A 14,812-nucleotide genomic window follows, 5' to 3' on the forward strand; every position below is an offset into this window, starting at 1 on the left:
GAGACATTGCTCGTCACCCTTCATAACCTTCTTTCTGATCCGCCGTTACGCAAACTATCCTTTTCTCTTACTGCTCCAAAGGGGCACGTACCTTACCACGTCCCTGCTGCTACGCCTTCCCTGGTCCACGGGCGCTCACTACCTGTTTTCTGCCACGGAGTTTAAATGATGGCCACAAAAAGATCAATCTCAGGAACAGCATCCAGCCTCTTCCAGTTTGGACTGGTATTTCTTGAAGGTCAATGAAGGTGTAGTTACAAGAGCTTCTGGCTTCATCTTTTTTCTAGGAACGCTGTTTTTAAGTAGGACAATTTCAGTGCTCTGATTTGTACCATGGCCCCTCAAAAACTGCATGAACATAATTGCTGGAGCAGTGAGTACCGGCGCAGGAAAAGGAATGTTTCAAGCTGGCTTTGCTGTCAAAGACAGCTTATTGTAAAGCTGAACCCTGGGCATTTGACAAATATATCTGGGTATTTGAAATATATTACTAAACTGCCAAGGAGGAAAATTTCTCATATAAGCGACTTGTAGAATAAAGCCGTTGTTAGTACACCCCAAACCGACAGCCCATGCTCGGGCACCTCTCAGACACTGTTCTTACCCTGCGGTTTCTGAGGCATCATCCGGACTACAGCTTGCTCATGTCAAAGACGCAGAGACAGCTCAGATCTGGTGGTGGTTATTAGCTCGACCACTGTTCCCATGCACCTCTACATCCAAGGTAAGTTTAGGCTTGAAGACACGATGCTCTTGCGTGCTGACTTACTGCTTTGGCACGACACGGTGATCCCGTTAACAGATGCTGTTGGAGTCACTCTGGTTGAGTCCAGCCTGGGCGCCCTGGGGCTGAGCTCCCAGAATCGGGTGCTGTGCGATGGTGCTTGCGGTTCTGCAGCGAGCAGCTGAGGTCTAATGGGATTATTAGTCCCAGCAGGTCAGACCCAAGCTAAGACTGAGCAAAGCCATAGTTCCTGCAGCAGTTCCCCCGATCTCCACATTTATTTGCCGGGGCACATCGTGGTGCCTGAGCCGGCTCTGTGCTCCTGTGCTGTGCTGGTGCTAAAGGAGCCCCTGAGACCCTGGGCTTCCCGGGGAGTGCAGGAGCACCCCACCAGATCTGCTGGAGTTATCCTGGAGCCGGCAGGACGGGTGCCGGACCGGCATTAGGGGGGTTGGCGCAGTGCTCGGACACGAGGCTGCCTCCGCACCACCTCCCCATTGCAAGACCTGGGTTCTTCTGCTGCCTGGGGCACCCCAGGGGCCACTGCAGAAATAAGGGAGAACTGGCTGTATTTAGCTGTCCGGAAGAAACCTACGCAACAGGCGCTGCATTATAGATTATATACAGCTTTCACACACTTTCCTACATACAACCTCCCTCCAAAGCTGTGCCCCTCGCCCCCACTCCTCGGGGCAGAGGGTCTCTTGGGATGGGATGGCCCTACAATTTCTGCAAGGAGCCAGGAGCCTGCAAGTAGGAACTGCAACCAAGGCGGTGTGTGAACCAGCCACTCCACCCGAGCGAAACGCATCTCGGCACCTTCCCTTCCACTACACAGCTGGCAGCACGGCCAGCGAGCAGCAGAGCCGCCATGTCCAGGGGTGTGCGACGTGCTTGCTCAAAGCAAGGACGCTCCTCTCCTGCGGCCACTGTGTTTCAAATTTATTAACATCAAAATGGGACATCAGAAGGAGGGGGAGAATACTCCGAATACAGAAATTAAGCTCTCAGGGCTCTGGGAGCCCCTCTGAGCACACGTGGCACATGACCAAGCCTTGACTTTCCTTATAACCGCCCACGATAAATCTATAGGAACTGCTGCGTGCGAGTACTGCGCGTCCTGGTGTAAATGCTCTCACAGCATTTCATTTCTAATCCTCTTTTCACAAATAACGTGCATTAAAACCACCAAGTATGCAAATAAACAGAAACCTCTAGAAGATAAAAATTGAAAAATTTTCACGCTGGGTGGCTTCTTGACAGAGGATCTGTTTAGAAAATAAACCCAACCCCTTCAGCTGGTTTTGAAGTACATTAGAACGAATAAGCATATTTTTCCCCCAAGTCAAAAGCAAGTGTAGCCGCAATGCTTTTGCACAGAGCTTTGTTAAAAATGGTAGTGGCTTAAAAGTTGGAACTTGGCACACGTGTCCTTCTCAGCGAAGGCAAGACTTGGAAGACGAGAAACCGAACAAACTCCTGCCTGTTTCTAGCTGTGCAATCCAAAACGTGATTAAGTACAGAGGAATGCGATTCAGGGAAGGCATGAATGGAGCGGGACTCTGCAGAAACTGTTCTGCCTCATGGCTGTCACCTCTTCATGGGACAGCGGGAGCACAGGAAAAACCACGCTTCTCCCTGACAACTTTCTCAACTGCTATTTTGGAAAATATCTCTGGTTGCTACAATTCAGGATGAAAAACTTCGAAGTGCTCTCTACTGTTTTAGTTTGTGTTTGACAATACTTACTCCCTCGTGCTGTTTGTGTGCCCTCCAAACGGGACAGAATGGCTAGATCCCCTCTGGACTGCCAGCAACAGGCCACCGAGTCCCCAGCTGAGCATCAGGGGAGGCTCTTGCACCTCTTCACTGCTCCCCTCCAGCAGCAGGTTTATGCCAAGCCACCAGACCCGACCACCGCAGGTCTGCGTTTACTCGGGAAGGCTCTGGCAGACTTCTGCAGCGTTTGGCCTCCGCCGTCCACTAGACACAGCATCAGAAAGACAAGCAGCCACCCACTTTCCTCTGCTGCTGACCGAGCCATGCTCAATCCTCTTAGCTCTGCCCGCTGAGCTTGGCACAGATGGCAGAAGGCGGCAGGGGAGGGCTGCGTGAGCCCGGAGAACCTCGCTAATGCTCCGCTGGTGTGGGGAGAGGGATTTTCTTTCTCTTCAGACAGAAAGCAGGTCTTCTGCAGACATCAGCTCCACACCTCGGTCTACGTTTCAGTGCATTCATCCCATCGCGATAGGAAGCACCGCCACATTACGCAGGGGTTTGTCGCTTACCTGACACTCAACCACCACAGGACAGTGTGATCCATCAGAGCAAACAGACTTCCAAGAAAGTAATCCCGATGCGTATCCATGGCTATTCCCTGCCAAGCCTTCTTCCTCATATCCGAAAATGTCATCTGCTAGGGGCAGTGCTGCCAACTAAAGAGCAGGGTAAGGTCTTCTTCACCTCCAATACCTGATGTCAGCACGGACCCAGCCTTCCTTTCCAAAATGTCTACTGACAGATAAACTCCACAGGTATGGAGGTCTGGTTCCCTACACGACTTTAAATCTTTAACATCTAAATGGCTCTTTCAGGAGCCTTTCTAGGTTTGATATCCTCCAGGAGCCCCATGAACATGGCTCTTAGTGAGGAGGCACCAACTCAAAGCTTATTCTAAAGATACGTCTGTCTATATTAGTGAGTTGAACCATACCCAGGAGTGCTTCTGGCACTGGAACAAGATCATTTACAGTATCTAGGTGTCAGAACGCTCCCTGGCATGGTTGTGACACATTTCAGCGAGCGCATTCCCCGTCAGTTCCCAGGCACACCGCTCCCAACACTGTGCACAGCCACCAGGTCTTGGAGGCTCAGCCAATCTGCTAGCACGGAGGCAGGCTTCCTCATGCCAGTTGCCCTCAGTGTCAGAGGATTTTTCCATCTGCACGCTACAAAACTTATCGGCTTAACCAGAGAAGGCATTTAAGGCTGCCAGCGTGGTGGGTAACCAGATTTGGTCCTTTCCTTGAATTTATCCCAACTAGGCAGTTTTGTCTTATTCTATATTATGCTACTTGGGCTGTCCACTCCTCCCCTCCAGAAGGTGGTCTTCCACTTACTCAGAAAAGTTTTTCAGTTATGAGTATTAATGAATGTCATTCAGGCTGGGTCATGTTAGCTATATAGCTGGCAGACATAATCCATCAATGCTGGGAGTTTGCTAATCATCCCCAGAGTCCAAAGGCACACCCTGCAGATGAGCGAGGCCATGCAGTAGAAGAGGCTGACTTGCAGTGTTGAGGCATTAGGAGGAATTCTTCATATTTTTGTTAAAATACATCAGTATGTGATGGTGGGAGTCACCCAGACGTGCGTCAATGACCCACTCTGGAGAGGTGTACAGGACCTTTGGCTGATGCAAAAATGGATGCAGAACTGAACAGCAGTCTCAGGTTTGGATATCAACGTGATGAGACTTCTTCAGCTGTTACAGGGCTCTTCAAGGTTGGGAACTCCCCACTCACAGGTTTCTACCTCTCTTGGGAAGGGAGGCAGGTATCGTCCTAGCTTGCTGGCTGGGCTCAGCTTCACTATAGCCCTTGGTTAAGAAGGTTCACCTCATTCAAGGTAGGTGCACCGCTGCCCTTGCACTTCGCAAGCTGACTGAAAGGTATCATCTATATACTCTGAGTCTGAACGGTGGGAGGAAAACGGGAACTCCTGACTCCCTCTCCATGGGGTTAAGAAGCAACCCTCCCACGATTTCCATGACCTCATGAGGACTGTTGGGTGAGAGCGTGTTCACTTTTTCTGATTGGTAACATAACTTCGAAATTCATGAGCCCAGTCTGCTCTGCTATGTCGTATGGTTCCCACCATGTTCTGAAAGGAAAAGATTTCCATTCCAGTGTTTAAACACTCCCATGTGAGCTCCTCTGCTGTGAAGCCATTTCTGTGCCTGTTTGGCATTAGAAAAGTTCTCTTGTGTTGGAGTATGAGCGCTTGACGCTCTTCTGGATTTGTTATATGAATTGTACTACATGCCAAAGACATCATACACGTGATGTACATCTTTGTGAATTCCTTTAACGTTCTTCTGAATATCGAACAGTACAGCTCCAATGGCTGTTCATTTGACTATAAAACAAAGAGGTTTTAATATTTAGCAGATTATTTAAGCCTCTCACCAGCTGTGACATGAAAATGGTCCTGTTGTAAATTAGGATCTACGCTGACAAAGATCTTTATTAGCTGGGACACAACAGTCTTAGCAGTAGTAGAGCATAGTGTGGTGGACTACGAATACCATGTGGCTTAATACTCCATTACTGGAATAATATCTCCACACAATGCACTGCTCCTCAAGGGTGTGACCAGGACTGGCCCCATTGATTCCAAGGGGTGGTCCTGCAAAGGGAAAGACAGTACAGAAACTTTCAAAACCTTGATAGGAGATCAGCTCTGAATATGGGGCACAGAAGTTATTGGACTTTCCTGAAAATTCCCGGATCAGAAATAGTGGCTCTCTCCTGGTACAAATTCCTTATAGCTTGCCATGATTTTCTGGCCAAGACACACAGTAGCTTCTAGGCCTTCTGAGGACATTTTTGTGACTGGAGTTTGGTCTCTCAGATGTCACTGTGCTCACCTAGTCGTTTGCTGGAGATTAAAGTCAGTTATCACAGTTTTCTGGAGGCACTTGGTGGTAACCTCAGCAGGCAAGTAACTTCTCATTAGCCTCCCAGGAGCAGCAAAGATCTCTACTCAATGCTTAGACATGCAATCACTCTGGCTGCAAATACATGAACAAACTGCCCCACCAGGTTAAGCCTCTTGCTGCACTAGGTGGAAAGCTGGCCCATGATGACAGTCAAGCCATTCAAAATGGCCATGCTCACCTGGACACCTTCAGCCCCTGGAATACAGCGTACGTTGTCTCAGTTAAATGCAGACTGGATGAGATGCCTTTTTGTTCAGGAAGCCTTTTTTGCTTGCCAAGCACCTTGCTTGAACATAGCCAAGAAAGCTGATCCTCTTTGACCCATCTCTGTAAATCTTGCTATGGAGCAATATGGAGAAGGCAGAATGGGACTTGCAGCCTTAGCAGTGAAGGGAAACCAGAAATTCCTAATGTGGATGCTGATGCTACTGCTCTTGATGTGCTGCCAGTCCTGAACCAGTGACTGTTACTCTGCCCGTTATTTATCTTAACCCTTCACGTAAATTCATGTTGCCACCATGATCAATCCATCTCATCAAGGGTTGAGAGGATCATCACTTTAGATCACTAAGACACTTGGGCCTTCTCTTCTGCAGGACCCAGATGGTGCTCCACATTTTCCCCCATATGTGGACCTTTGTGAGGTACTAACCAGACTAGGCTCTTCTCCTCTAACTTCTTTTTCCTAGCCAGATGCTTGTGGACATGAGGATGGGGCTGGCTGAGCACACAGTAGACTGGTACCCTTTGCTAGCTATGGTAGGGTTTTATACACGTGTAGAGGGAAGACACAACACTAGAGCCACCAAAACTGGTTCTCAAGGTTCTCAAGGACAAAGGGATGTTTGATAATATTTTTGAAGTTCTTCAGTTGGCTGTGTTTCTTTAACTGTCACAGACATTCAGCCCTTTATTCAAGTACTTCTGTTATTGGAGTACAGGGATGACCACGAAGTCCTGAAGACATCTGGAAGCCAGTGTATGGTCCAATGAGTTCAATGGCATATCTCCAGGCTTCAAGCTGGAGATATGCCATTACCTCCCTTCCAGAGTAGCGCAGATACCAATACAATGTGTGATGTGTAAGGTTGTTACCAGCCACATGAAGTCCAGCTGGAGGCCAGTTACCAGTGGTGTGCCTCAAGGTTTGATACTGGAGCCAGTACTGGTTAACATCTTCAGTAACGACCTACATGATAGGACAGCATGCACCCTCATCAAGTTTGCAGACAGTGCAAAACTGGGCGGCGTGGCTGATACACCAGATGGTTGTGCTGCCATTCAGAGGGATCTTGAAACACTGGAGAAATGGGTGCAAAGTCCTGCTCCTGGGAAGGAATAACGCTGTGCATCAAGTGCACTCTGGGGGCTGACTGGCTGGAAAGCAGCTTGGCAGGAAAAGACGTTGGGATCCTGCAGAGAAGTTGAACATGAGCCAGCAATGTACTCTTCCAACAAAGAAAGTCAACAGCAGCCTGGGCTGTGTTGGGAAGAGCATTGGCAGCAGGTCGAGGGAGGTGATCCTTCCCCTCAACTCAGAACTGGTGAGGCTGCATCTGGAGTGTTGGGTCCGGTTCTGGACAACCCAGTACAAGAAAGATTTGGAGCAAGACTGAAGCAAGTCCAAGGAAGAGCCAAAAAGATGATTAAGGAACCAGTGTATCCGCCCTATGAGGAGAGGCTGAAGGACCTGGGACTGTTTAGGTTCAAGGAGAGGGAGCTCAGGGGGATCTTATCAATGCATACAAAGCCCTGCTGGAAGAGAGCAAAGAAACAGAGCCAGACCCTTCTCTGTGGTACCCACTGAAAGGATCAGAGGCAATGGAATGGAAACATAGGGACAAATGGAAATATAGGAAATTCTGTTTAAAAATAAAGAAAAAACTTTGTTCTGGAGAGGGTGGTGAAGCGCTAGAGCCAGTTGCCCATTGAGGTTGTGGAGTCTCCATCTTTGGAGATACTCAAAACCTGCTGGGACAAGTTCCTGAGCAGCCTGCTCTAGCTGACGCTGCTTTGAGCAGGGGGGGTGGACTAGACGATCTCCAGAGCTGCCTTCCCACCTCAGCTGTTCTGTGATTTCTGGGACTGTGTTTCTCAGCCAAGTGGAGCATTGTCTCCTGGGACTTCCAGCTTTTTCAGGCTGCACCCTTATAGTTAAGAGGAGAGCAACGTCAAGCTACTTCAGTCCATGCAAATGTAAGGATGTAAAGTTTCAATTCTTACAGATCAGTAATGTGTCCTTTGGTTGGTCAAAATCTGCCTTCTTGAGTTTCAAATCCTTTTTGGCTCATTCACCATTGATTCCAACAGAATGGGACCAGGCAGTGAAACAATGTGTTGACATTATTTCAGCAGTCAGTTTTGGTTCCCTTATCCTCCCACTAACATAGTATTCCAGGGAAAGAAGGGAGGTAAAATTGGGCAAATTCTTACTGTGATCTCCTATTTACCCTTTTTCTTTAGCCATAATCAAGATGAACATCACAGCACAGGAAAAACGAGCTAATATAATGCCGCATTTCCACGCAGATGAGTATTCCTAGCAATAATGCCGGGTAAGAGAATGATATACGATACAGGATTCCACTTGCACAGTCAGAAGTTGGAGGACAGGGACGGTGGTGTCTCGGTTGTTTTCCTTCCTCCAGGAAACTCCTTGAGGATCGCTGCCACATGCTGCGGTCTGGTCCCTTCACTATGCCAAGGAATTTCTGCAAGGTGCCTTAGCAAACCCAGGGATAAATCTTCACTGGCAGCATCAAAGATGAACTGGGCTCCAACAGAAGATGAGCACTTACCACCATCTTCTTTTTAAATTGCTGACAGAGCTTTAAGAAAAGACCATCCAGGAGTCACCAAAGCCAATTTCAGCACATGTAGCACTGAAGCGTTTTCAGCAATAGAAGTTACCCAGAAACATATATTTCCTTACAAAAAGTAAGTCACCAGAATTTCCAATTCATGTATCCAATATTCAATTTGGGTATCTGATAAACAACATGTAAAAAAACCCCAACAATGGGAAACACAGGATTAATCTTCATTAAAGCCTTGTGTATAAAGAAAACCGCGTTCGAAAATGCTGAAAATTTGTTCTGCTGGAGAGAAGACATTGAACATCTGGCTACTTCCGAGAAAAGCAAAAGGGCTCCCTCTGGAGTGGATTCCGAAATTAACACAGGATTCAGATTTTAATAGGTGGGCAGAGAAAATGAAAATCAGTAACAAAGCAAATGCATTCTTGTCTCTTGTTAGTTTACTCATCCTGTTTACAATGAGCATACTGGGACTAATTCAAGGAGGCTATACGATGACTGAATGATATGGATCCATGCCCAGAATATGAAGTCATTAATTAGTTTTCATGCATGGACTTGCATGTGGCAAGGAGGCAAATTAAAGGATTCCTGAAGAGACAAGAAAGCTTTCTTAGCATGTAAAATACTCCAAAGAATCTCCAACCAAATAAATTATGAAGCCAGCTGAGAATCCACATTTTCAGCCCTGGATGGTCATGCACAATTCTATAAAAACCTAATGAATACAGCCACCGGTTGTGTACCCATGGCAATAAACTTAATTTGAAAGGGAGAGAGGAATAACTGTAAGGACATACACAAAAACATGCTCTACTGGAAACTGATGAAGGCTGCTTTCAAATTTACAAGTGAGAAGGACCCCACATTCCCATTGTTTATTTGCATACAAGCCAATTAACAGAAAATTGTCTGCATGCAGAAAGAAAAAAGAGTTAGATCACCTACAAAGTGAAGTCAACTTACTGCCTGCTTTTGCTCTTCTTCCTATAAAGGTTGGCAAAAAAAGTGGAGAGAGAAACAGGATAGATTAATTATCATATGAAAAGGAAACACACACAAAATACACAACAGACCCAATGGAAGAACAGAACATGGCAAACTGTAGAAACATGAGAGGAAACAAGGACGTTAAGAGTAGTGGGAAAGCAAAGGTGTCATTTGTTCCATTCCCAAAAGGCTCTTGTTGTCTAAAATGGCCTTCAGTGTTGGCGGAAGTCGGAACACGGGATGGATATCACAGTATGGATATCTTGGATATAGGATAGGATATCCAATGGACATCTTTTCTTTTGAACCTTTACTGAACCAGAACCTTTACTGGCTTCTCTTCCTACCCCGGACTCAGGAATGCCTCTCTAGCTGTCCTCAAGGCAAGAAATATCAGACTACCATCCTCTAACGTCTGGAAATACCAACCGGAGGGTGCAACCGCTGCACGGCGTGCACAAATCTGCCAGCACAGAGACCCAAACTGTCATAACCTGAGAGGCAAATATCACCTTTTTGGTCAGAGAGTGCCCGTTACCACCGGGCCCGCGGGGGCCGCTGCAGATGGGATTCAAAAGGGCAAACTGACGAGCGGCGGGCAACCGGCCCTGGAAGGGGAGGGGAGAAGCTGGGAGGGAAAAGCACCAAAGATGTGGAGTAAGGACAAAGATGCAGAGAAAACAATTCCTTTGTTGCAATGCAACGTTTGTCAGTACGAATCACTACTAATTTGGAAGACCAAAAAAGGTGAAATATGGATGGATTTGTCCTCTTTTGAAGCAGAGAAACGTACACCGTGATCCTGCTGGGGCAGTGGGGTCACATTCTGACTTCAACTATGCGAGCATTCCTGGGAACGTGCAAAATATCACGTAGTCGAGAGTTTCTTTCATGATTCAAATGTTTTCATAGATTTTGTCCTCGCATATATAACGACCACGGTGAGTCCTGCGGGCTGTTCTGTCTGCGGGCTCGGTTGTGTGGAGGAGCAAGGCAGTTGTGGTGCGGGTAGCAACACGGTGCATCAAAAGAGAGGCTGGCAGCATGTTTTTGATGACTCTCATGCATGCAGAAATAGCAATTACAGCTTTTTACAGGGTAACAGTGTGCGTTCCCTCCAACGGTGGCTTTGCATGGACTGGCAGTGCAGAGGGCAGCAGGACCACTGGTAAGCACGTCTCCCCAGAAATTCAGGTCATGGAATTAAAATTCATGGAATAAAAGCTCCTTCTGGCCTTGAAATCCATGAAGTCATTTATCCACCTTCCCTCATTTATTTCCCGTTTGAGTAGGACCAACCTGAACCTGTCCCTTAATTTAGAGCAGCTTCTTCTCACTGACCCCTGTTCTAAAAGATGTTTTCCTAACTGCACCGAGGGCACTACAGAGAGGCTGCAGAGAATTCCACATTTCTGAGCAGATACTTTCGGGTTTGTCTCCCAGGACTTGGTGTTCTTTCAGGTGTGTATTTCGGCACTGAGGTAGCAGATGTAGGGTATGGCTCCACTGAGCCACGGCCCAACATCCGCTGCGGAGGCCAGTGCCGCCCTCCCCGTGCTCCCACATGTTCCCAGCTCCTCCTGCCGGCACTGGGACTCGCGGGACCAGATGGTAAGCCAGGTCAGGGAAAAGATCTTAAATGATCGCCACTCTACAAAAAAAGTTGTTAGTTTGAAAAATGAGGCTTTAGCATTAACTACAGATGTGAAAAAAAATCTCAGGAGGTGTGGAGCTTTGCTAGAAGGACCGAGCAGTTATTAGATAAATCATCAAATCAGCTAGTGAGGAAGTTACCATTGGGGCAATGGAAGAAGTGAAACGGGATATATCTGCTGAATACCTGTGTAGCTGAAAGCAAAAGCCCTGCAAGAAGGCAGGCAATCATCACTGCTGACTACTTACTAGAAGAGTGCCAGGTAACGGCACCAGGCGTATTACAGAAGACTTCAGGAAAAAAGGGAAAGCTAAGGCAACGGCCTGGATGAGGAAAAGAAGATAAAAAATATTGAAGAAAGTTGCTGACGACAGTACTGACGGGTCACTGGCCACCGTTCAGCCCAGACGGACAGGCTGTCCCTCGCATGCAAGGGGCTTGATCTGCTTAACTAACGACTGGCTGGAGTGGCCAGAAGGACGTCAATTAGCAGCCAAGGGGAGCCCTACGGTGGCCACTGCAGCAGCCCTGCAGGCTCGGAGGCTACAGTATTAAACGAAATTGTGCAGGGGTCTGTTCTCTGGCATGATCTGCACACGTCCATGCTGTTAAAATCCCTTACCACCTTGATCGGGGTGGCCTTACCCAAACTGCCCCCCGGGAACGGGTCCGGGCACCTGATAACCTCTGGGTGGTGGCTGGAGATGGTTTGGGAAAGCGCTGGTAGCTCTGATCCAAAGGCACGTCAGCGACCGCACCAACAGCAGAGCAGGTAGGTGAGAGCCTGTCCAAGGAACGCTGTCTGGCACTAACGAGCTCACCCGGACAGATACGGCCGGGGTCTCTCAAGTGCATGGGGCGACACAGCAGAAGATACCAATGACAGCACTTAGTGAAGAGCTGGACGGCCTGAACTTCTCCTTTGGGGAAGATCACCGACAAACGCCTGTAACGGAAACCTCCTAACAGGAGCGTCGCCACGTCGGCAGTAAGATGTGGAAAGACACTCGACGCAAAAACCAACCTTAACTCTAAACCGCAGCAGCGTGGGTAGGTCGCTGTGTGGGCTAATAAACAGCAGAGCAGGACACTAATCACGGGGTTTTGATCACCTCTGCAGTGGCAACCAAAATGGTCGAGGGCCTTTCTCTGCTCTGAGCCCAACTCCCACAGCATGGCTTGCCACGGGAAAAATGGAGGAAGCTCCAGAGAACGACTACGTCCTTCCAGACAGAGGCTCTCCTCTCCTTTTGTGACAGAGGGAGCTGAGGTACCAAACTTTCAGATAACCAAAGTTAGGTAAGCTGAATCCAGCTCTAAATGGTGAAATGAAGGCAGCATTAAAAATGTAAAAAATACTGCATACAAAAATGGAAACAACCATAAAAGCTTAACAGCTGATGTAAATTATAAATGAAAATTTTTGAAGTGCACCAAATGATGAGAGAAGCTAAAACCTTGTGGGAAAAATTGGTGTCTGGCAGGGCTAAAACCACCAAAAAGGAGACTTTGAAATTAACACAAATACCAGAAACAAAACAAAGCCTTGAGGTGGTGTATACTGCTTCTTGATAGTCAGGGTAAAATTCTTAATATGGGAAGAGGAATTAGTATTTCTGTTCTGTGTTTGACTAACAGTACTTTCCCCTTGTAGTTTCTATCAGCAAACAGTGAAGTACTTTCCACTAATAATGAGAAAAGGTGTTAAAAAGTATCTACTAGAAATCATATTTTTAGACCAGCAGGCCTGCGTAGCTTGCAGCTGGGATTCTTAAAATAATTACATGAGGAGTTATCCAGTCCAGTGAAGGTAATTTTTAATAGACCTTGGCTGGAATGTGCTGTGTGGCACTGATATTCAGAAAGGGAGGTAAGACAACTTAAATAAGCATAAACATATTACCCTGTCATTAATTTATTCAAAGTAACAGAAATGCTGATACAGGACTCACCTAATAAGTAATATCTGAAGCGTTATAGCTTCAAGGAAAAGAGGCCTTGCCAAATAAATCTGATTTTGTGTTTTGAATGTGTTACAAGTTTGGCTTCTAAAGGAACTGCACAGATGTAATATATTTTCATATCTGCAGTTCCTTTAGAGGCCGAACGTGTAAGACATTGTCATTAACCAGTTAGCACTATACAAAATAAATAAAGCACTTTACACGGAGTAAGATCTGGATAACTGACAGTTTTCAAAAAGCACTCACTGGTGCAGAAAGAAAGGTACAAAAAGGAAAATAGTGACGAAGAGTAATGAAACTCTTCCTGTAACTCTCTGCATGGTGTTGCTAAGATTCAGAGAAGAATTCAGCATACAGTTTGTTTTTTCCCAATTTAAAAAATTATATCAAAAATCTGGAGAAGGCAAAGAAATCAACCATAAAAAATACTGAAGTACAGTATTGTCAGAAGCTCAGAAAAGCTCTACCTGTTTAACTGATTCAAAAAAGAAGACTGAGAAGTGCCTTCACTGAGATGAGTAAGTATCTGCGTAGGAAAAAACCAGGGGTGCTAAAGTACTCCTTAATTTAATGGAGGGAGAACCACACGTACCAAAGCCAATGGGTGTAAACTGAAGCTAAATACATTAAAACTGAAAATGAGGCATAAATTTTTTAACTGTGCAAGCAAATTTGCATTGGCAGTGAATTTTCCATTTTTGATTTCTTCAGTTCAAGAACAGATGTCTTTCTGGAAGATGCTTTCATCAAAGAGAAGCTGCCAGGCTCCATAGAAAGCTAAGAAGGAGAAATGCAAAGAACCGTATTATGCAACATGTAGAACCAAATAATTACAATAGTCACAGGCTCAGAGGATAATTCAGGTGGGAAGGGGCCTCAGGTGGTCTCAAGTCCAGCCTCTGACTCAGAAGAGGGTCAAGTTAATCTCAGACCAGACTGCTTAGAGCCCTGTCCAGCTGGGTCTTGAAAACCTCCAAGGATGGAGACAGCACAACCCCTCTGGGCGCCTGCTCCACTGCTCGGGCATCCTCATGGGGAAGAAGTTTCTCCTTACGTCCAGTCCTATTTGCCCTTGCAGTTTTTAAACAATTTTGGGAACTGGGGGAGTTAATTAAAAGATACTAGATTTGTAAATGAGAAGTGTAGTAAGAGCCAGCTTCTAAACTAGCCTTCTGTATAGCACAGCCTAGAAGATGTCACTAAAGTTTCTATCAAGCTCATAATTGAACTGCATGATTCAACTCAGCAAATGGGTCCTAACAACACTGGTTTATCACATGTGAGTCAGTTATGGTTCCCCTCCCTCTCCTGCAATCCTCTTTCCTCCCTCCCGTGTCTCCCCCATTGCAGCACCGGCTGCTTGCGCTCGTGCTCTCTTCCCTCTGCAGCACCCTGCAGTGCCCTCCGTGCTCTCCTCATCGGTGCGTTACTGACACCGATATCCTCTGCTGCCCCACGCAACGCCACGTTCACGTGTCCAACCAGTCGGGCAAGAGGGAACACGCTGTCTGGGCAGCGAGGAGGTGACAGTATGACGGCCAAGCAGGTAAGAAAAGGCAGGGGTGCTGCCCGCCCGCCTGCCTGCATCCTGCCCAGGGGGTGGGCAAAGCTCTGCAGGTTGCTCTGGAGCCCGCGTGTTGTACCGGTCCGGAGCAGCGCATCTGAGAAAGGTAGTCCAGTCCGCCTGGCCTTCAAGGCTTTCGAGGTGGAAGAGCAGAAAGCCAGGCCAGCCGACAGAACAGCCGTTCACCCTAGTGAGAGGACAGCATCTACATCAGGTCGCGTTTGGGAGAATTAATTTGTGAAGGTTTACGAGTGCTTTGAAAATAATAGGGTCTACAGAAAACTCACGTCAGAGCTTGTCACCATGTGAAAGCAGATGTCCAAACCGATTTTGTTATAAAGAAAGAGGCTCCTCAAATGTGTGCAAGAAAAATGCTCAGA

At 47.0% G+C, this 14,812-nt stretch overlaps 1 protein-coding gene across 17 annotated transcripts in view; it reads right to left on the minus strand.

Moving 5' to 3' along the window:
• DTNB (dystrobrevin beta) overlaps nt 1-14,812 on the minus strand; it is a 226,569-nt gene that overhangs the window by 50,548 nt on the left and 161,209 nt on the right. For 14 of the 17 annotated variants that reach the window (XM_072858125.1, XM_072858126.1, XM_072858124.1 and 11 more), the window contains one exon: nt 9,227-9,247. The exons of the other annotated variants lie outside the window; for them this stretch is intronic. In XM_072858125.1, coding sequence (XP_072714226.1) covers nt 9,227-9,247 — 21 coding nt within the window. The remainder of the gene's footprint in view (nt 1-9,226; nt 9,248-14,812) is intronic. 17 annotated transcript variants of the gene reach the window in all.

This window comes from Ciconia boyciana, chromosome 3 (assembly GCF_034638445.1).
Source record: "Ciconia boyciana chromosome 3, ASM3463844v1, whole genome shotgun sequence".
Taxonomy (NCBI): Eukaryota; Metazoa; Chordata; class Aves; order Ciconiiformes; family Ciconiidae; genus Ciconia; species Ciconia boyciana.